Consider the following 21705-nt stretch of genomic DNA (forward strand, 5'->3'; position numbering starts at 1 on the left):
TCTCCAGGATCCATGCCCGATCACTAGATGTTTGGAACAAACCCAGAACTTTACTGTTCGGGTTCACCCATCTCAACTGACGAGCAAGCAAATTGCTAATAAAATACAACAATAAGATCTACGTAACCGGTGCCGACCGAACCTGGGGATTCTACAGCTGTACACACACAACTCCGCTCCGTACTCACATGGCTCCGCTCCATACACACACGGCTCTGCTCCGTACACCTCATACACACCCTGTTCAGCTCCGTACACAATATACACGCGCGGCTCCTCTCCGTACGCCTCGTACACGCGTGGCCCCGCTCCGTATGCCTTGTACACGCGCGGCCCCGCTCCGTACGACTCGTACACGCGCGGTTCCGCTCCGTACGCCTCGTACACGCGCGACTCCGCCCCGTACACGCGCGACTCCGCCCCGTACACGCGCGACTCCGCCCCGTACGCCTCGTACACGCGCGACTCCGCCCCGTACACCTCGTACACGCGCGACTCCGCCCCGTACACCTCGTACACGCGCGACTCCACCCCGTAAGCCTCGTACACGTGCAGCTTCACTCCGTACACCTCCTACACGCGCGACTCTGCCCTGTACGCCTCGTACACACTCGACTCCGCCCCGTACGCCTCGTACACGCGAGGCTCCGCACACCTCATACACACACGGCTCCGCTCCGTACACCTCGTACACACGCGTCTCCCCTCCGTACGCCTCGTACACGCGCGTCTCCCCTCCGTACGCCTCGTACACGCGCGACTCCTCCCCGTAAGCCTCGTACACGTGCAGCTTCACTCCGTACGCCTCCTACACGCGCGACTCTGCCCTGTACGCCTCGTACACACTCGACTCCGCTCTGTACACCTCCTACACACACGGCTCCGCTCCGTACACCTCGTACACGCGCGGCTCTGCTCCGTACGCCTCGTACACGCGCGGCTCTGCTCCGTACACCTCGTACACGAGCGGTTCCGCCCCATACGCCTCGTACACGCGCGACTCCGGCCCGTACGCCCCGTACACGCGCGACTCCGCCCCGTAAGCCTCGTACACGTGCAGCTTCACTGCGTACGCCTCGTACACACTCGACTCCGCCCCGTACGCCTCGTACACACGCGTCTCCGCTCCGTACGCCTCGTACACGCGCGACTCCTCCCCATATGCCTCGGAAACGTGCAGCTTCACTCCGTTTGCCTCCTACACGCGCGACTCTGCCCTGTACTCCTCGTACACACTCGACTCCGCCCCGTACGCCTCGTACACACACGGCTCCGCTCCGTACACCTCGTACACGCGCGGCTCCGCTCCGTACACCTCGTACACGCGCGGCTCCGCTCCGTGCACCTCGTACACACACGGCTCTGCTACATCCACACTGTAAACCCCTCCTGACCCCACACATAAACTTCAGCTCATCCAGCACCATGACAACCAGCACAGCAGAGTCCTGCATCCACTGAGGCCCCTGATCATGTGACCCCTGACTCCTCCCCTCCTGTGACCTCATCACAGCTCCTGTGCTCACTGAGCAGCCATATATGTGGTGGCGGCTCTGCAGGTGGAGGTATGTGGAGACTCCCATTACTGGGCGCAGGGGGCATTAACCCCTTCAGCACGGAGACTCTTTTGGGGTCTTGTGTTGCCCCTTTATAAGAATCATAAGGTTTTTGTTCTGTTTCCTGTAATAGATACATACGACCCAACTATGGAGACAGGGAGGGAGGAAACGTATTGTTCTCATAGTACAGGGCCCCTTTACTGGCCCCACAGTGTAATGCCCCCATTATGCCCCTTATGCAGGATGTATGATGCCCCCCACAGTGTAATGCCCCCATTATGCCCCTTATGCAGTATGCATGATGCCCCCCACAGTGTAATACCCCCATTATGCCCCTTATGTAGGATGTATGATGCCCCCCACAGTGTAATGCCCCCATTATTGCCCTGATGCAGTATATATGATGCCCCCACACAGTGTAATGCCCCCATTATGCCCCTTGTGCAGTATGTATGATGACACCACACAGTGTAATGCCCCCATTATGCCCCTTATGCAGGATGTATGATGCCCCAACACAGTGTAATGCCCCCATTACGCCCCTTATGTAGTATGTATGATGCCCCCACACAGCGTAATGCCCCCATTATGCACCTTATGCAGGATGTATGAGGCCCCCACACAGTGTAATGCCTCCATTATGCCCCTTATGCAGGATGTATGATGCCCCCACACAGTGTAATGTCTCCATTATGCCCCTTATGCAGTATGTATGAAGCCCCACACAGTTTAATGTCCCCATTATGCCCCTTATGCAGTATGTATGATGCCCCCACACAGTGTAATGCCCCCATTATGCCCCTTATGCAGTATGTATGATACCCCACACAGCGTAATGCCCCCATTATGCACCTTATGCAGGATGTATGAGGCCCCCACACAGTGTAATGCCCCCATTATGCCCCTTATGCAGGATGTATGATGCCCCCACACAGTGTAATGCCTCCATTATGCCCCTTATGCAGTATGTATGAAGCCCCACACAGTTTAATGTCCCCATTATGCCCCTTATGCAGTATGTATGATGCCCCCACACAGTGTAATGCCCCCATTATGCCCCTTATGCAGTATGTATGATACCCCACACAGTGTAATGCCCCCATTATGCCCCTTATGCAGTATGTATTATGCCCCCACCCACAGTATAATTTCTCCCCAGTACCACCTGAGGTCCTGTAGTTGGAATAATCCCTCTGGAAAATGGTTTTCCCTCTGCCTGCTCCCCTACATATAGACCCTTGAGCATGTATACACTCATGTAGGGGAGCAGGCCTCACTAGATATCGAGGCTTCGTACAGTAATATACCGCATGAGGATGATATCAGAGGAGTAAGACATTTCTTGAAATCGAGATCAATAGAGTGTAGCAGACATAATGACTTCATGGAGGATCTTCTAAAATTCACTCTTACACATAACTTCTTTCTTTTTGACAGGAAGTACTTCCACCAGCTCAGGGGTACTGCGATGGGGACCTGTTGTGCCCCCTCATATGCTAACCTATTCCTGGGCTGGTGGGAGGAAAATACAATATTCATAGATGATCATAAGTGGTGGCATCCATATATTGGGGTTTAGTATAGATATATTGACGACATTTTTATCATCTGGTCAGGAACGAGTGAAAAGTTTCTTGAATTTGTCAGGGAACTCAATATCTATAGAGTGAGCCTGAGATTTATGTCAGAGTTTAAATATTACCAGTTGCCTTTGCTGGATGTACTAATCAAGAATGAAGGGGATGGGACCTTAGGTACACTCATCTACCATAAACCTACAAGCACTAATAAACTATTGAAGTGGGATAGTCACCACCCCATCCTCATTAAAAAAAAGCAATATCCAAGAGCCAATTTTTACGATTGAGAAGAGACTGCTCTAATGTCACAGAGTTTAATATACAGGCAATAGACATGAACACCAGATTCATGGAAAAGGGTACCCACGATACATTTTGGATTCCACACGATTGTTTGCAGAAAATCAGGAGAGACAGACATTCCTCCATACCTAACCAAGAGAGCAAGAAAAAGATGGGATAACACGAGTAATAGGAACTTATCACAATCAGAGTGACCATATCTTTAATATCCTCAGAAAACCCTGGCCAACCGGGACCTGAGGGTGCTGTGGGATGTACTCCCACAATAACTTTCAGAAAGGGTCGGTCAATTAGGGACCGTTTAGTGCATAGTTTCTATAAAAACCTGCACCCAAGTGGACTTGGCTGGATAGAAGAGTGTGCGGTTTCTTTAGATGTGGATAAAGTTGTACATGTAATTGGATGAGACCATGTAAATCTTTCTCGAGTTCCTCTACAGGTAAAATCTTTTTCCAGAGGGATTATTCCAACTGTAAAACCTCAGGACTTTTATATATGGCCACATGCACCTGCCCCCTAGATTTTGTATGAACGACCAAGAGGCAGTCTAAGAGGAGGGTGGGGGAGGGGGCATTTGGGTAATTTATGCCATGGTCAGGACACCCCAATTAGTGAGACTCATGAACAGTGCACATCGAGGTGAAACCGGAAACATCTCGTTTTGTATCATTGCGGCGGTTAAACCCAATGTGAGAGGAGGTGATCACAATAGATGTATCAAAAAGGAAAGCGAGTGGATTCCAGACTGGATGCACAAGCCCCTAAGGTACTCGAGGAGCAAATTTCCTATGCCTGTTTTGTGTGAATACATCCATATTCTGATTTACATTTTTGGATTTTATATTCTACCCATTGCTACTCAGTTTCCTGAGAATGGGGTTCACATATTGTTTTACTTCTTCGAGAGATCTGAGCTTCTGTATCAGAATTATTTCTTATTAGTTATATCCCACTTATACTATTTAGTAACTAACAAGTGTGGTGTTCCTTGTGTATGTCTAATTATGCAATAGGGGTCAAATTTGACCATTTAGAAATTTACTGTGGGCCACCATCCCATATTTTCTAGAAGTAGATCTACATGCTTATTGTATGATGGGAGGATGTGCAATACTTGTTGTTAGTCTCCCATGATGCTGATCTCAGAGGGAGGATTTTTCATTTGATGGAATGCGATCCAATATCATATGCACTCCGGTGTGGAGCGCAGACATCTGGGCATGCGCAATCGTGGACAATGATCCTAGATTCGCTCCGGCGTGGAATGATAAGTACGGGCATGCACAGTCACAGGTACGAGTGGAGCAGCGGCAATCAGTTTATCTGGTGTTTCAGCATAAAGCACGTCACTTCTGGACAATCGCACTAGGGGATGGACATTATCGGACCTCTAGCTCATGAGAAATAGCGTAGGTGCAGTACATTATTGTAGACAGACTCCATTTTGTATATCCTGTGACAATTCACCTCTAGGAATGGGAATGAGCCTCCTAGTCTGGGAGGGGTTTTGGATGAATTGGGATATTTATACATGGGCACCTGGCTATTAGGCACACTATGCTGAACATCATGAATTATCATCCTTATATCAAGCCTCCTGATGAACCTGTTGGGGAAACGCGTTGAGGTGGATTATTGAAACATTGTCGGTAAATGAGACGAGAATTAGCTTTATGGAAGATGAATCTTTGAGAAAGTGTTCAGCTGCAGACTCCAAGAAAGAAACTGCTTGTTGTCTGTGGCCTAAAATATATAGGTTTTATTACCAGATGTAAAGAAGAAATCTAAATACTGTAAAATAATATATCTCCTCATATGTTTCCCTTTATTATCTCCAGTAATTGTATTATTACACAGGACTTTTATGATGTTACATCGGCTCATCATCTTCTCATTTAGGTCCCTACAATATCAGATCCTCTCAGTGAAGGTCTTCCATTTAAGAGAATTTTTCTTATGGACCCATCAAAGATGGATATGGACAGAGACAAGATGGCGAAGAGGATATTACATCTTACCCTAGAGATCCTCTTCCAGCTTACTGGAGAGGTGAGAGATTCTGATGACGTCACATTACATCATTCTTATCTATGGGAATAACAGATGGACAGAACTGGAGAGGTGAGGACTCTGGAAATGTCTGAAGTGAGATTTAATAATGTGTCTCTCCATAACCAGGATTACATAGTAGTGAAGAAGACCTCTAGTGGGCACTGCCAGGCCCCTGTATCTGAGGGATGGGAAAGACCCCTGAGCCCAATCACAGGGCCTCCATCTCACCTCTTGATTCATGAGGACATCAATGACCAGAAGATCCTAGAACTTGCCTACAAGATGATTGAGCTGCTGACTGGAGAGGTGACACTGCTGGGAATGCTGGGACATTACACAGTAATACTATGAAAGGATCAGGGGTATGACTGTATGATTGTATGTGTCAGGTTCCTATAAGATGTCAGGATGTTGCTGTCTATTTCTCCATGGAGGAGTGGGAGTATTTAGAAGGACACAAAGATTTGTACAAAGACGTCATGATGGAGGTTCTCCAGCCCCTCATATCACCAGGTAACAGACGAGGCTAAATACACACGGTCTATAATTATCTGTATGTAAAGAATGAATTCAGTCCCTGTATGTGTTTCCTCCAGATATATCCAGTAAGAGGACAACACCAGAGAGATGTCCCCGTCCTCTTCTTCCACAGGACTGTAAACAAGAAGAGCCCAATGTTCCTCAGGATCATCAGGTAGATGGAGAGAAGGTGTCATGAGAGCTCCCCTATGATGTGTACACGGCTGTGAAGGTCTTGTGCTCAGTCTTGTTTTATCCACCAGTATTATGTGTTTTTTGCTTGTGTAATGAGAACGGTGGAGATGGCAGGATTAGAGCTGATCATAGATGTGACTTCTCATCTGTCTGTGACTTTTACAATATTTGTTTCAGGGTGAAGATCTGACCCATATTAACACTACAGAGACATATGTAAGGGGTGATGAGTGGTGTAAAGAGGAAATTCCTACATATGACTACCCAGGTGAGTAATAACCACTAAACTCAGAGAAGTCACAGATTCTTCTCAGTCACCGGCTGTGGCTGCTTTATCAGTGGTGTAGTCCGGCCGTATCACAATCATGTGATCACCATTTTGCCTCTAGACCACAACATTCTCCTCCACCCAAAACTGTTCAAATGATTTTGAGCATTAAAACCCTTTTCCATAGAACTTACAACCTGGAGAATCCACCTACCCCCTGGGATTAGTAGACGCTGATCGTTACCTGCCCAGATCTGTAAACTACAAAGCCAAATGACCGCATACATAGAATTTGCTGACAAGTTAGAAAATCACTTGATGAAAAATAATATGATGGGTCTGTAAGAGAAAGCGGAGGGTAATGATGCTGTTCCTTCCTAGATCCCTGATATCTTATTGGATGAATCCACCTTCTCTCCCTTCTGTGCTGCTGAATGTGCTCATATGGTCCCTACAAGACCAGGTCCAGTCTTTCTGGCCAAACTTTACTTTTATGATCTACAACATTAAATGCGCAGTGAGGGCCAAGTGTGAATTTCTGTACAATAACAACAGAGTTTCCCTTTATCCTGATTTTTCAATTTATTTTAAAACCGACTAACTTCAAACAGGATAGTGATAAACTATATTAAAAACATTACACCTGTGCTATGATATACTGTATCTCTAAGCTAAATTTAAGACACCTCAGCTCTGCACTATTATAAAAAGTTCTCTTTGAACGTCTAATATTTCTTCATGAAATTCATCTGACAGAAAATATTGGCCCTTACGATAGTTTAGATTGCCAAGAGCCACCGAGCCCCATACTCTAATTACCCCAGAGAGGTTTCACCACTAGTTACTCACTATTTACTGATGGAGACTGTTGAGTTTGATCATTTCAGTAGATGTGTTATTGTCTATAGTCACAGTTTTGACTACAGTAATTAGTGCCAAAAATACTCTGATTTAACCCTTTCCTACAGCCAGTTTTGTGTTCCTATCAGGGCCCATTTTTCAAATCTGACGTGTGTCACTTTATGTGGTGATAATTTTGGAATTCTTCACAAAGGATAATAGGAAGCAAATGGACCTTACAAATAATATTCCAACTTCTCTTGAATGTGACACTACCCCATATACGGTTGTACACTACTGTCTGGGCACATGGCAGGTTAAGAAGGGAAGAAGCGCCATTTAGCTATTTGAATGCAGATCTTGATAGAATAGTTCGCAGACACAATGTATTGGGGGCACTGTTCATAGTCACCTGGCAGCTCAAAAGATGGCTACCACGAACAGACTTGGCGCCATCTACTCCATTTTCCTGATCCCTGGGTTTGCCTTGCTCATCACCCTTTAACCCCTCTACATGGATCTGGACTTACACAGAGACCCCTAGGCTTGGGCCATGGTGTTACCTGCTGTTCTGTGGTGTGAGATGGGAAGAAGAATGGTCAGGTAGCCGGGTCATATCCATGAGGGCAGAGAAAATACAAAATCAGAAGACGCAAGAGTAGTCAGTAAACGGGCCGGGGTCACAACAGGAAACAAATACACAAGCCGGGAGCTGAGCACAGAGGACTGAACCAGAGGAGAACAAGCCTGTATCTGGCAGCTTCCGGCAATATGCTTTCAGCTTTAGTAGGGTGTGGTGCTTTCCAATTGGCTGAAGCAGGAAGCAGATTACTCCAGCTGGACAGCACACACACCCATACTGCCAGACTGGATAGTACTACAGGTCCCAGGCTTCCTAATCTTACTGGCTGGACAGAGCCTGCTCCGCCCAGAGCTTCTGGTTCTGACGTCTCCTCCATCACCAGCGCTGCCTGCAGGATGAATAAGGCGGCTCCTGGTGACAGAAGCAGACGTCGCAGGAGCAGATCCCAGAGGAGATGGGACCCACCATTTACAGAAGCCCTAATGTGACCAAATTTCAGAAAACCAGAGCAGTAGAAATCCCCATAAAGTGACTCCATTTTGGAAATTATAACCCTCAGTGAATTAATCTATAGGAGTAGTGACTATTTTGACTCCACAGGCACTTTCTGGATATTAGCACGCAGTGGATGTTGGAGAGTGAAAATTACAAATATATCATTTTATTGCTCAACACATAGTGTCCAGATTGTGCTCCAGGAGACACACACCATCAATTAAGTGGGTTCTTCTCACTATAGTAATGCCAAATACATGGATGCTAAATGTGTTTTGGGCGCACTGCAAGGCTCAGAAGCGAGGGGGAGATCTGACTTTGGGAGAGCGGATATTGCTGGATTGGTTTATGGAAGCCATGTTGCTTTTCAAAAGCCTTTGAGCCACTAATGATGTGGAAACCTCTGGTTTTCCACTGACAGATGATGGACCTGAGTGAGGACTTGTTTTTTTGTGAGATGAGTAGAACTTTTTATTGGTATTTTTTCACCTACATAACATTGTTTGGTGGCTTTTTATTCCATATTTTGGAGGCAGAATTAACAAACAGTTGAACACCACGCTCCACTGGTTCTTTCTATGAGGTTTTCTATTAGACTGTGAACTGTTATTGTCTTGGTGAATAATGACGGCTAACATAAGGCAAAATTAAAAAAAAATCTCTGAAAAAGATACAGCCTTACCAACACCAAATCATATAACAAATGCACTAGCAGGATGCTGCAGACCCCCATGATAAAGGCAGTGCAGGTGCAAAATACTTATGGAGCAATCACTCACAAACCTACCAATTCATGGAGGGTGTGGTTGCCTAGTATTAAAGACTAGATGGTGGCCCGATTCTAACGTATCGGGTATTCTAGAATATGTCTCCCGACGGTGGCGTACTTATTTTAAATCTGGCGCCAATTGGCCGGAGACGGTGTTTAAATTTGGGGCTGATATCGCTGATTGGTCGCAGCCGCCGGTCGCGACCAGTCAGCGAACCGTGTTAGTGAGGACCGGGCAATTATAGTGAGGACTTATAATGCCCCATGCAGGATGTCACATCCCCTCCCTCTCTTATAATGCGCCATGCAGGATGTCCCTTGTCCCCCCCCACCATATAATGCCCCATGCAGGATGTCACATCCCCCCTTCCATTATAATGGCCCATGCAGGATGTCACCCCCCCTCCCTTATAATGCCTCATGCAGGAAGTCACATCCCCCTTCCCTTATAATGCCCCATGCAGGAAGTCACATCCCCCCTTTATAATGCCCCATGCAGGAAGTCACCTCCCTATAATGCCCCATGCAGGAAGTCACATCTCCTCCATATAATGCCCCATGCAGGATGTCACATCCCCCTTTCCATTATAATGGCCCATGCAGGATGTCACCCCCCCCTCCCTTATAATGCCCCATGCAAGAAGTCACATCCCCCCCTCCCTTATAATGCCCCATGCAGGAAGTCACATCCCCCCATATAATGCCCCATGCAGGATGTCACATCCCCCCTTCCATTATAATGGCCCATGCAGGATGTCACCCCCCTCCCTTATAATGCCCCATGCAGGAAGTCACATCCCCCCTCCCTTATAATGCCCCATGCAGGAAGTCACCCCCCCCCCATATAATGCCCCATGCAGGAAGTCACATCCCCCCCATATAATGCCCCATGCAGGAGGTCACATCCCCCCCATATAATGGCCCATGCAGGATGTCACCCCCCTCCCTTATAATGCCCCATGCAGGATGTCACATCCCCTCCCTCTCTTATAATGCACCATGCAGGAAGTCACATCCCCCCCTCCCTTATAATGCCCCATGCAGGATGTCACATCCCCCTTTCCATTATAATGGTCCATGCAGGATGTCACCCCCCCTCCCTTATAATGCCCCATGCAGGAAGTCATATCCCCCCCTCCCTTATAATGCCCCATGCAGGAAGTCACATACCCCCCATATAATGCCCCATTCAGGAAGTCACCTCCCTTATAATGCCCCATGCAGGAAGTCACATCCCCCCATATAATGCCTCATGCAGTATGTCACATCCCCCCTTCCATTATAATGGCCCATGCAGGATGTCACCCCCACCCTTATAATGCCCCATGCAGGAAGTCACATCCCCCCCCCTCCCTTATAATGCCCCATGCAGGAAGTCACTTCCCCCCATATAATGCCCCATGCAGGATGTCACCCCCCCTTATAATGCCCCATGCAGGGTGTCACCCCCCCCTGTTTAATGCCCTATACAGGATGTCACCCCCCCCCCCCCCTTATAATGCCCCATGCAGGAAGTCACATCCCTCCTCCCTTATAATGCCCCATGGAGGAAGTCACATCCCCCCCAAATAATGCCCCATGCAGGAAGTCACATCCCCCCCATATAATGCCCCATGCAGGAAGTTATATCCCCCCAATATAATGGCCCATGCAGCATGTCACCCCCCCTTATAATTCCCCATGCAGCAAGACACATCCCCCTCCCTTATAATGCCCCATGCAGGAAGTCACAGCCCCCCATATAATGCACCATGCAGGAACTCACATCCCCCCCATATAATGCCCCATGCAGGAAGTCACATCCCCCCATATAATGCCCCATGCAGGATGTCACCCCCCCCCCTGTTTAATGCCCTATGCAGGATGTCACCTCCCCCCCATATAATGCCCCATGCAGGAAGTCATATCCCCCCCCTCCCTTATAATGCCCCATGCAGGAAGTCACATCCCCCCCATATAATGCCCCATGCAGGAAGTCACATCCCCCTTTCCATTATAGTGGCCCATGCAGGATGTCACCCCCCCTCCCTTATAATGCCCCATGTAGGAAGTCACATCCCTCGCTCCCTTATAATGCCCCATGCAGGAAGTCACATACCCCCCATATAATGCCCCATGCAGGAAGTCACCTCCCTTATAATGCCCCATGCAGGAAGTCAACCCCCCCATATAATGCCTCATGCAGTATGTCACATCCCCCCTTCCATTATAATGGCCCATGCAGGATGTCACCCCCCTTATAATGCCCCATGCAGGAAGTCACATCCCCCCCCTCCCTTATAATGCCCCATGCAGGAAGTCACTTCCCCCCATATAATGCCCCATGCAGGATATCACCCCCTCTTATAATGCCCCATGCAGGGTGTCACCCCCCCCTGTTTAATGCCCTATGCAGGATGTCACCCCCCCCTTATAATGCCCCATGCAGGAAGTCACATCCCCCCTCCCTTATAATGCCCCATGCAGGAAGTCACATCCCCCCCAAATAATGCCCCATGCAGGAAGTCACATCCCCCCCATATAATGCCCCATGCAGGAAGTTATATCCCCCCAATATAATGGCCCATGCAGGATGTCACCCCCCCTAATAATGCCCCATGCAGGAAGTCACATCCCCCCTCCCTTATAATGCCCCATGCAGGAAGTCACATCCCCCCATATAATGCACCATGCAGGAAGTCACATCCCCCCCCATATAATGCCCCATGCAGGAAGTCACATCCCCCCATATAATGCCCCATGCAGGATGTCACCCCCTCCCCCTGTTTAATGCCCTATGCAGGATGTCACCCCCCCATATAATGCCCCATGCAGGAAGTCACATCCCCCCCTCCCTTATAATGCCCCATGCAGTAAGTCACATCCCCCCCCTTATAATGCCCCATGCAGGAAGTCACATCCCCCCCTTATAATGCCCCATGCAGGAAATCACATCCCCCCCATATAATGCCCCATGCAGGAAGTCACATCGCTCCCATATAATGCCCCATGCAGGAAGTCACATCCCCCCCATATAATGGCCCATGCAGGATGTCACCCCCCTTATAATGCCCCATGCAGGATGTCTCCCTCCCCCCTGTTTAGTGCCCTATGCAGGATGTCACCTCCCCCCTCCTCTATAATGCCCCATGCAGGAAGTCACATCCCCCCCTCCCTTATAATGCCCCATGTCCTGCATCCCCTCCCTCTCTTATAATGCGCCATGCAGGATGTCACATCCCCTCCCTCTCTTATAATGCCCCATGAAGGATGTCACATTCCCCCTTCTATTTTAATGGCCCATGCAGGATGTCACCCCCCCTCCCTTATAATGCCCCATGCAGGAAGACACATCCCCCCCACCCTTATAATGCCCCATGCAGGAAGTCACATAACCCCCATATAATGCCCGTTGCCGCTGATCTCCCGACGGTAGCCGAATGGAGGTCAGCGGCGCCTCCGGTCGGGGTACTTATGTTGCCAGCAGCTGGCTGCATCGCCACTGACCTCCGTGCGGCAGATGAACCGCTAACGGCCGCCATCTTTTTCTGAAATCTCGCGTCGCTGATTGGCCGCGGCCGGACCAATCAGCGACGCGGGATTTCCTGGACAGACAGACGGGATAAGATAATTATATATATTAGATGCACACAGAAGAAGCTTGCATAGGACACCAGTCACACAGGCAGGTTTGATGCACAGTGTCTGGCTTAGCCTATTGATGATGCTCATACTATTAGATCAGGAGGGCTACCCAGCACTATATAAGTGCACCCACATGGACAGACACCCCAGTACACCCAACCAACACTAAATTGCTAGTGCATTTGTTATCTGATTTGGTGTTGGTAAGACTGATTTTTCTGTGATGTTTTCTTGGTAAATAACTTTTACATAAAGTGAATTTTTACGGAGAGTTTAAGTAGAAATGTTCAACAATATAAATTTTAAGGATATGTTATTCATAAATAATAATTGGTTTTATTCTTTCCAGATGACTGTACCGAGAGATCAGAGGGACAGCTGAAATCAAGTTTTATCAGACATAAGATAACCCACACAGAGGAGAAGCCTTTTTCTTGTTCAGAATGTGGGAAATGTTTTAGCCATAAATCATCTTTGGTTATACACCAGAGAACCCACACAGGAGAGAAGCCTTTTTCATGTTCAGAATGTGGAAAATGTTTTGGCCATAAATCAGCTTTAGTTAATCACCAGAGAACTCACACAGGGGAGAAGCCTTTTTCTTGTTCAGAATGTGAAAAATGTTTTAGCCAGAAATCAGGTTTGGTTAATCACCAAATAACTCACACAGGGGAGAAGCCTTTTTCCTGTTCAGAATGTGGGAATTTTTTTATCCAGAAATCAGCTTTGGTTAATCACCAGAGAACTCACACGGGGGAGAAGCCTTTTTCCTGTTCAGAATGTGGGAAATGTTTTAGCCAGAAATCAGATTTGGTTAATCACCAGAGGACTCACACAGGGGAGAAGCCTTTTTCCTGTTCAGAATGTGGAAAATGTTTTAGCCATAAATCAGATTTGGTTAATCACCAGAGAACTCACACAGGGCAGAAGCCTTTTTCTTGTTCAGAATGTGGGAAATGTTTTAGCCATAAATCAGCTTTGGTTAATCACCAGAGAACTCACACAGGGGAGAAGCCTTTTTCTTGTTCAGAATGTGGGAAATGTTTTAGCCAGAAATCAGTTTTGGTTAATCATCAGAGAACTCACACAGAGGAGAAGCCTTTTTCTTGTTCAGAATGTGAAAAATGTTTTAGCCAGAAATCAGCTTTGGTTAATCACCAAATAACTCACACAGGTGAGAAGCCTTTTTCATGTTCAGAATGTGGGAAATGTTATGCAGATAAATCAACTCTTAACAAGCATCAGAGAACTCATACAAGGGAAAAGCCTTTTTCATGTTTAGAATGTGGGAAATGTTTTATACGGAAAGCGCATCTTGATGACCACCAGAGAGCCCACACAAGGGAGAAGCCTTTTTATGTTCAGAATGTGGGAAATGTTTTGTGAATAAATCATCACTTCTTAGTTACCAAAGTACTGACACAGGAGAGAAGCCATTTTTATGTTCTTAATGTGGGAAATGGTTTCCTTGGAAATCAACTTTTTTTAAACTTCAGAGAAGTCACACAGGGGAGAAGCCTTTTTCATTCTAATCTAAAATTGTATCTTTTTAAAGGGGTTTTCCACTACTAGGACAACTTCTTCTCATTCCTCATGTTTGGCCTTGTTAAAATAAAAAACAATCATACGCAACTCCCATTCTGGCACCGTTCCATTGTTGTCACAACTTGCGTTTCCAGTGCTCACATAAGGTTGTTACATCACACAATCCTGCTCCTAATCAACACCACCTTTGGATGTATTGAACATCAACAGGAAGGCCATGGCATGGACATAGCACCGAGAGAACGCACACACTGAAAACACTCTCTTCAGACCGTGTTCCGGGGGGAATTATAAGCAATTTACAGCCTCAAACATGACGTCCGATATAGGAAAGAAAGAGGAGATCGGAGGTTAATCTGAGGTCCTCCACCTCCGTCAGCATGTCTGGTATGCAGCGTTTCTTATGGAAGGTCTTATCTTCCTGCTCCGGAGCCATTACTGCCTCATCTCAGCGTGGTAAAAGAAGCAGTCTTAACCCTCATGATGCCAGACAGCTCCAGCCTGTAAATCCTGCACCAACTTCTCTCTTAATGTCGGCCTGAGCAGTGCTTGCTTCACAGGGACATTTACTCCCCCAGCCACAGGGAATTCTGATATGGAGAACGCCATAATTGATTTGTATATCATATTGCATCTATCCCTACTAAACAATAGATGCAGCATTATATACAAATGCTGGAGACCAAATACAAAACTGAAATACGTCCCCTCACTTCTAGCCTGTCACAGCTTACTGACGAGGTACAGAGATTAGAGGCGGATGTCGTACAAGATGTGGACCATCCAAATGCTCATAAATAAACAGTCTGTTTAATTTGGTTGATGACCATGAAAATCACAATAATATCTGGATAAGGGGTATACATGAAATCATCAATGCACAAGCGATCATGCCAACACTATTGACATTAATCAATAATATCCTTGGTGACCCTATTGATAAGGAGCTGGAGACTGACAGGGAACACCATACATTAGGCAATCATGGCCCAGATCCTGAGCATCCAAGGGACATTATCTGTCACATACATTTTTTCAATGTAAAAGAGGCCATTGTGAGGAAAGCAGAGGAGTTGAGTCCTGGTGATTTTCAATGGAAAACGTATACAATCGATCACATATCTATCCTGAATGACACTTGCTAAAAGAAGGGTATTGAAACCACTACTTGATGCTCTATTGAAAAATGGCCTGATGTACTTCTGCGGTACCCTTTCCAGCTGCAGGTCCGAAAAATGGAACATTGTATACTTTGAAAGATCAAAGTGACGAGACCTTTCTGTGATGTCCTGGACATTCCCAGAATCCATATATCTGACTGGCCACCTGCTCCACCATTGCCACAGAGAGTTCCAGCACGTCACAGAAGGCGTTCAATGGATCAGGAACTTGATGATGATGCAGCCAGATGGGAAAGGAACCTGCCAATCATATGAGCTCCTGAAATGAATGTTGTCTTCCCTGATGAGAGACAGTTTGCAGATGCTTACTTATTTCTTTAAGCATATAATTAGATATATCTAAATAGAGCATTAGGTGCCACTCTTCCACTATATAGAATGTCTAAGTTCATATAAGATCTTAGACCAGCATATAAGTTGAGTTCACATGATACTACTGTAATATCAGGCTGTATTACTTTACTTGCTTTATATTCCATGGTTCCACCTAATAGGAATCCTAGAACTGAAAGTTTGACTTACGCCTGTAAAGACAACCCCCAGTTAGGGACTTGCATTGGGATCTGCTTGTTTCGCAATTTCCTACTGTTTTGATATATTCATAATCTATACTTCTTAGACACTGAGAGGTAGACGTTACTATCTATCGTCTATACTTCCTCTTTTCTTTTAATCTTTCTCTCTTCCCCCTCCTCCTTTTTTTTCATATAATATGGCACAACTCAAGACTTGTTCATTGAATGTCAGAGGACTTAATGTTCCAGAGAAAGGAGCTCAAGTGTTTTATCGTAGGCATAAACAGCACGTACATTTTCTCTTTCTTCAGGAGTCACACTTTAGAGACGATCATATACCTCAGTTTTCTAACAGATATTATTCATCTTGGCGTCCCAGAAAAATGCAGTTTTGAAGTCTAAGGTGCTGAGTATAGGCCGGCACAGATCACTGTCGCATGCTATTGTAGAAACACTGTCTGACACGGAGAGGAGGTATGTGTTTAAGATCTCGATCTACTCCAAAATTTTGACTTTGGTAAACGGCTATCTCCCTAATTGTGACCAAATTAAGACAGGCCGTCAATACTTACTTTTTGCTAAGGACCTTATCATCATTGGAGGTGACTTAAATTTTGTCTTGGATCCTTGTTTAGACGCGTCCCTGGGCTGGTGTCACCAATCTAAATCACAATCAAAAGCTTTGCTAAACCTGCTCTGGTCTTTCCAACTGGTCGATGTATGGAGGATACTACATCCAGACTTAAAGGATTGTACGTATTATCCTCCTTTACACAATACATATAGCCGTAGAGACTTTTCCTTAATAAGCCATCACTTGCTTACATGGAAACCTACATCTCACTATGATACTATGTTACATTTGGATAAATATCCTTTGATGGTTAAGACAAAATGGGAGGAGGATGTGGGTCCCTTATCTGAGGAGCAATGGGGGAAATACTGGATTTTGACACCGAAACTTTCATTGTCAGAGTCACAAAGATTGTCCCGAATTCTTCTCATTCATAGGGTATATAGATCCCCAAGTATTTTATTTAAAATTGAAATACAAACGGATGACACATGTCCTAGATGTGGTTAAAATGTTACCCACTTGATGCATATGACGTGGGAATGTGTAAATATTGGCGACTACTGGAAGGGGGTGATCGCTCTTGTACTATCTGTATTTGGGATATTACTTCAGTTGGAACCTAAAATCTGTATCCTAGGACTCCTGGGAGAGGACATAGACCCAGACTCCCATATGGCAATAGCTAGCTCAGGAATATTATTCCAAGACAAAAAGTTGTTAGTACTACATTGGATAGACAATTCTCCCCCAACGATAACAGAACTAAGATCCAGGATAAATAACACTCTATGGTTGGAAAGTGGATCTTATATAAAAAGGAATGCTCTCAAGAAATTCATACACATATGGGAGCAATGGTTAATTACCCCAGGTATTGCTTCAGAAATACTATACTGGACCATTTGTACATTATCCCTGCAATAAACCAGGAATGTATATCCTTATATCTAAGGTGTCAGCAAATATTAATTGTCTCAGTCCACACAATTGTCCCTTCTTAGATATATTCTTTTTCTTTTGATGTCCCAATAGTGAAAATAAGCCGTCAGGAAGTATTCAGATATTTATGTACAAATGTAAAATTACTATTCCAAAACATTGTACTATAGAGCGATATTGGGATTTATATCATTGTAAACCGGTTCTTGTATTGTTTACTGGTTTTTCTTTCTTATTATTTTTTTTGTCACAAAGTTTATATGACAAAAACAAAATGTTGGTCTTTCTTTTGTTAAATAAAAATGATCTGATTGAAAAAAAGAAAGGAGGGAAGGTCTTTACTAGATCAAACGTATACAAAATATCAAGATCGCATGTGAAGGTACTCATACGAATTCACAGATAAATGTGGTCTCTCATTGGCAAGAAGGTTACATCTACGGATGCAAAGGACATACGTATCCAAAATAAAAGGAGCACCGCGGCTATAAATTCATAACCCCACTGACATAGCTGAAGCATTTCATTGCTATTATAGCTCACTATATAATATTCATGGACAATACCACTAATACTCTTGAAACAAAAATTTATAAATATATTATGGACACTGCCGTTCCTTCCTTACAGACCCCTGAGCAGGAGGTACTAGACAAAGCTTTCACTGAACAAGAGATAGGAGAGGCCAATAAATCATTCCCTATCGGGAAGAGCCCTGGGGCAGATGGATTCAATAATAGATTTTATAAGATGTTTGCACCTCTGTTATTACCTTTTTAACTAAATTGTTCAATAAAATCTCAGAAGACCTTACCCCCCAATCACTTGAAGCTTATATAATGGTTTTATCAAAGCCTGGAAAAGGACCAAATACCTGCCCTAATATTCATCCAATATCATTCATTAATGTAGACGTCAAAATATTTTCTAAAATAATTACAACATGGCTCTCCCACTATCTACCCTCAATTCTTAGCAACGATCAGGTTGGTTTTGTTAAGGTTAGAGAAGCTCGTGATAATATACTGTAGATAAAACATTGTTGTTAAATTCACATGCAAAAGCCGAGGGGATCCCAATGTGCCTTGTTTCTGTCTACGCTAAAAAAGCATTTGACACAGTGCATTGGACTTTCTTGAAGAGCACCTTACCACAAATTGGGTTGCGCTCTTTCTTGTCTAAAATTCGATCCTTATACGCTGACCCTAAAGCAATATGGTAAACGGCCTTCATTCTGACACATTTTCTATTAAAAATGAGACAAAGCAAGAGTGTCCCTTATCACCTCTCCTATACACATTGGTGATGGAACATTTCACGGTAGCGTTATGTAAAAATCCAGATACTAGTGGAGTTACTATAGACTCACATATCTATAAACTAGCTCTACATGCAGATGACTTGTTGCTCTATGTTTCAAACCCACTTATCTCATTTCCCTCTATAATAAAGGATTTAAAAGAATTTGGCCATGTAAGCAATTTTAAAGTCAACTACTCTAAAACAGAAGCCATAAACATAACTTTTAACGCTGAACCGACACAATAACTTATTTCTAACTTTCCCTTTAAGTGGCAGAAAGATGCTAGAAAGTACCTGGGTATACAAATTCCGGTGAACTTGGATGATCTGTATCATTTAAATTATATCCCCCATCCTTGAACAAACGATTCAAAATCTAATTAATTAGAACTTAAAACCCTTGTCCTGGTTTGGACGTTTTAATGTGATCAAAATTGGCATTTTACCAGATCTTCTTTATATATTTCAGACCGTTCCGTGCTGCGTTCCTCAGACCTTTTTCTCCCATCTCAACAATTCTAACAGCAAGTTTGTATGGGGAACATCGAGGCCTAGGATACGTGTTAAAATATTGTGTCGTCCCAAAGAATAAAATGGGGTACTAATCTGCCAGATCTAAAAAAAAATCCCATCAATCTTCGATTCTTATGAGAACAGTGGACTGATTTAGGTTTATGTAAAATAAGCAGTGGATGAAACTGGAAGAGGACCTCTCTCTCTGGACACTCACATCTCAACCTTGGATTGACAAAATACATGCAGAAACTAAACTATTAATGATACTCACTATTCTGCCACCGATGTACGTGGGGCGAGATGTGTCTCAGGGATGTGACACGGATCTCTGTATAAGCAATGGCATATACCGTCAACTCACTGACCTGCGATTCTGTTCCTCATGACCTGCACGTGGTAATCCGGAATGATGATGCAGTGATGAATTCAACAGATTTATTTACAGTTCTTGATGAAGTGAGATGAGGGAAAGTGAAGGATGAGGAAAGGGTAGGAATTGTAGGTATTAGAGTTGCTAGGTAAAGTGGTAACAAGAGAATCCTTTCTCCAGTCCTGCAGCATGTGTAGTCAAGATGGATGTGAAGAAGAAGGAAGTGCTGAGCAGGAGATAGGAGGAGTTACAGACCGAAAGGTGTTGTGGGTAAAACACAGGAATAATACATGTTATAACAATGGCCAGTAAATGGCAGCAAAGCACAACAATACAATAATCATGTAACATTAGGTAATGCTCAAAATGGCTGAAAGTCTTTTCAAACAAAGAGCTGGACAGCACACTCCCTATCTGAAATCCCTGGATTTCACTATATTAAATGTCTTGAGGTGGAGGTGTTTTCCTCAAGTACTGAGGGATACCTCAACCTGAAAGACAAACAATGCATGCAAAGCAACAATAACAAATAACAAACGAGGTAGACGAATGTCTATAACAGTTCCTGAAGCAATCCAAAGGATGCCCATCTTCGGATTGGAGAAGCCGCACTAGGCCAAACTGTCTCCAACCCAATTGTAATCCAGTGGTTACAGTTCTTGGAAAGTTCCTTGTGGTTGAATGGATAGTCCTTAATTCTCAACTGACATAAGTAAGATGACCTCTGATATAGGCCTAATGAAAGATTTGGGGTCACCTTGCTTCTTGACTGTTACTTCCACTTTGGACACCTTGCCATCTTCACTTGAAAAGGTTTTCGATATAAGTCCCATAGGCCATGCGTTTCTTTTTGCTTTCTGGTCTCATGAGAACAAAATCTCCTACTTGTGAGCTAGGTTTAACTTGTTGCCATTTTCTCTGTCCTTGAAGAAGATTAAGGTACTCCCTCTTCCATCTACTCCAGAAACAGCCAGATGTTGCACGTGTTTCCAACGTCTCTAATATTTGTTACCGGACACAGAGTCTTCAGGTGGGTTAGGAAGGGTTCCAAGTTTCTGAGTGAGGAGAGTTGCTGGTGTAAGAATAGCAGGAGATTCCGAATCCATAGATATGGGAACAAGTGGTCTTGAGTTTACAATAGCAGATACTTCTGCTAAGAAAGTGGTTAAGGTCTCTTGACTGAGTCTCGAGAGGTTTGAGTCCATCAACATAGACTCCAGTATCCAACGAGTGATGCCTATCATTCTTTCCCATGATCCGCCCATATGGGAAGCGTGAAGAGGGTTGAAGACCCACGAAAAGCCATTGTTTGCCAAGAAATCCTGGACTGCTGTTGAATCTAATTGTAGTTCTCGACAGGCACCTACAAAGCTTGTTCCACAATCAGACCTTATTTGCTTGACTGGTCCTGGTATGGCGAGGAATCGTCTTAAGGCATTGATAAAACTGGGAGGAATCCATTGATTCTATTACTTCTATGTGTATTGCTCGTACACTCATGCATGTGAACAACACTGCCCAACATTTACTTTGTGCATGTCCGCCTCTAGTCCTACATGCAGTGACTTCCCACGGGCCAAAAACGTCCAAACCAATATAGGTAAACGGTGGCTCTGTGCTTGTCCTATCAGCAGGCAAATCAGACATCTGTTGTTGTTGCAGTTTTCCTCTTGCCTTGCGACACTGAACACAAAGATGAATTAAATGGGAAACTTGTCTCTTTGCTCCCACAATCCAGAGGCCTGCAACTCTTAAGGCACCTTCAGTGAAGTGTCTGCCTTGATGTTTGACCTTTTCATGGTAATGTCATATTAGCAGAGTGGTGATGGCCAGGAATGATTAGAGGATTCTTTTCTGCCTCCTCCAACTTGGCTTTGTTTAAATGACCACTGACTCTCAGTAAACCCTTCTTATCAATTACGGGATTTAAGTTGACAATAGGGCTGTTTTAAGGGACATCTTGCTTTTTAAGT

General features: G+C 44.9%; 1 protein-coding gene across 1 annotated transcript; it reads left to right on the forward strand.

Annotated features, from left to right (window-relative positions):
- The first annotated feature begins 1488 nt into the window (after positions 1–1488).
- Positions 1489–14413, forward strand: LOC141176229 (uncharacterized). Its single transcript, XM_073660213.1, has 7 exons — positions 1489–1565; positions 5342–5491; positions 5621–5800; positions 5884–6007; positions 6091–6188; positions 6386–6476; positions 13137–14413. The coding sequence occupies exons 2-7, from the start codon at positions 5399–5401 to the stop codon at positions 14171–14173; spliced, it is 1623 nt and encodes a 540-aa protein (XP_073516314.1). The 5' UTR covers positions 1489–1565; positions 5342–5398; the 3' UTR covers positions 14174–14413.
- Positions 14414–21705: the final 7292 nt, after the last annotated feature.

Source organism: Phyllobates terribilis, unplaced genomic scaffold (genome assembly GCF_046119375.1).
Source record: "Phyllobates terribilis strain yellow unplaced genomic scaffold, ASM4611937v1 Scaffold_17__1_contigs__length_24005725, whole genome shotgun sequence".
Lineage (NCBI taxonomy): Eukaryota > Metazoa > Chordata > Amphibia > Anura > Dendrobatidae > Phyllobates > Phyllobates terribilis.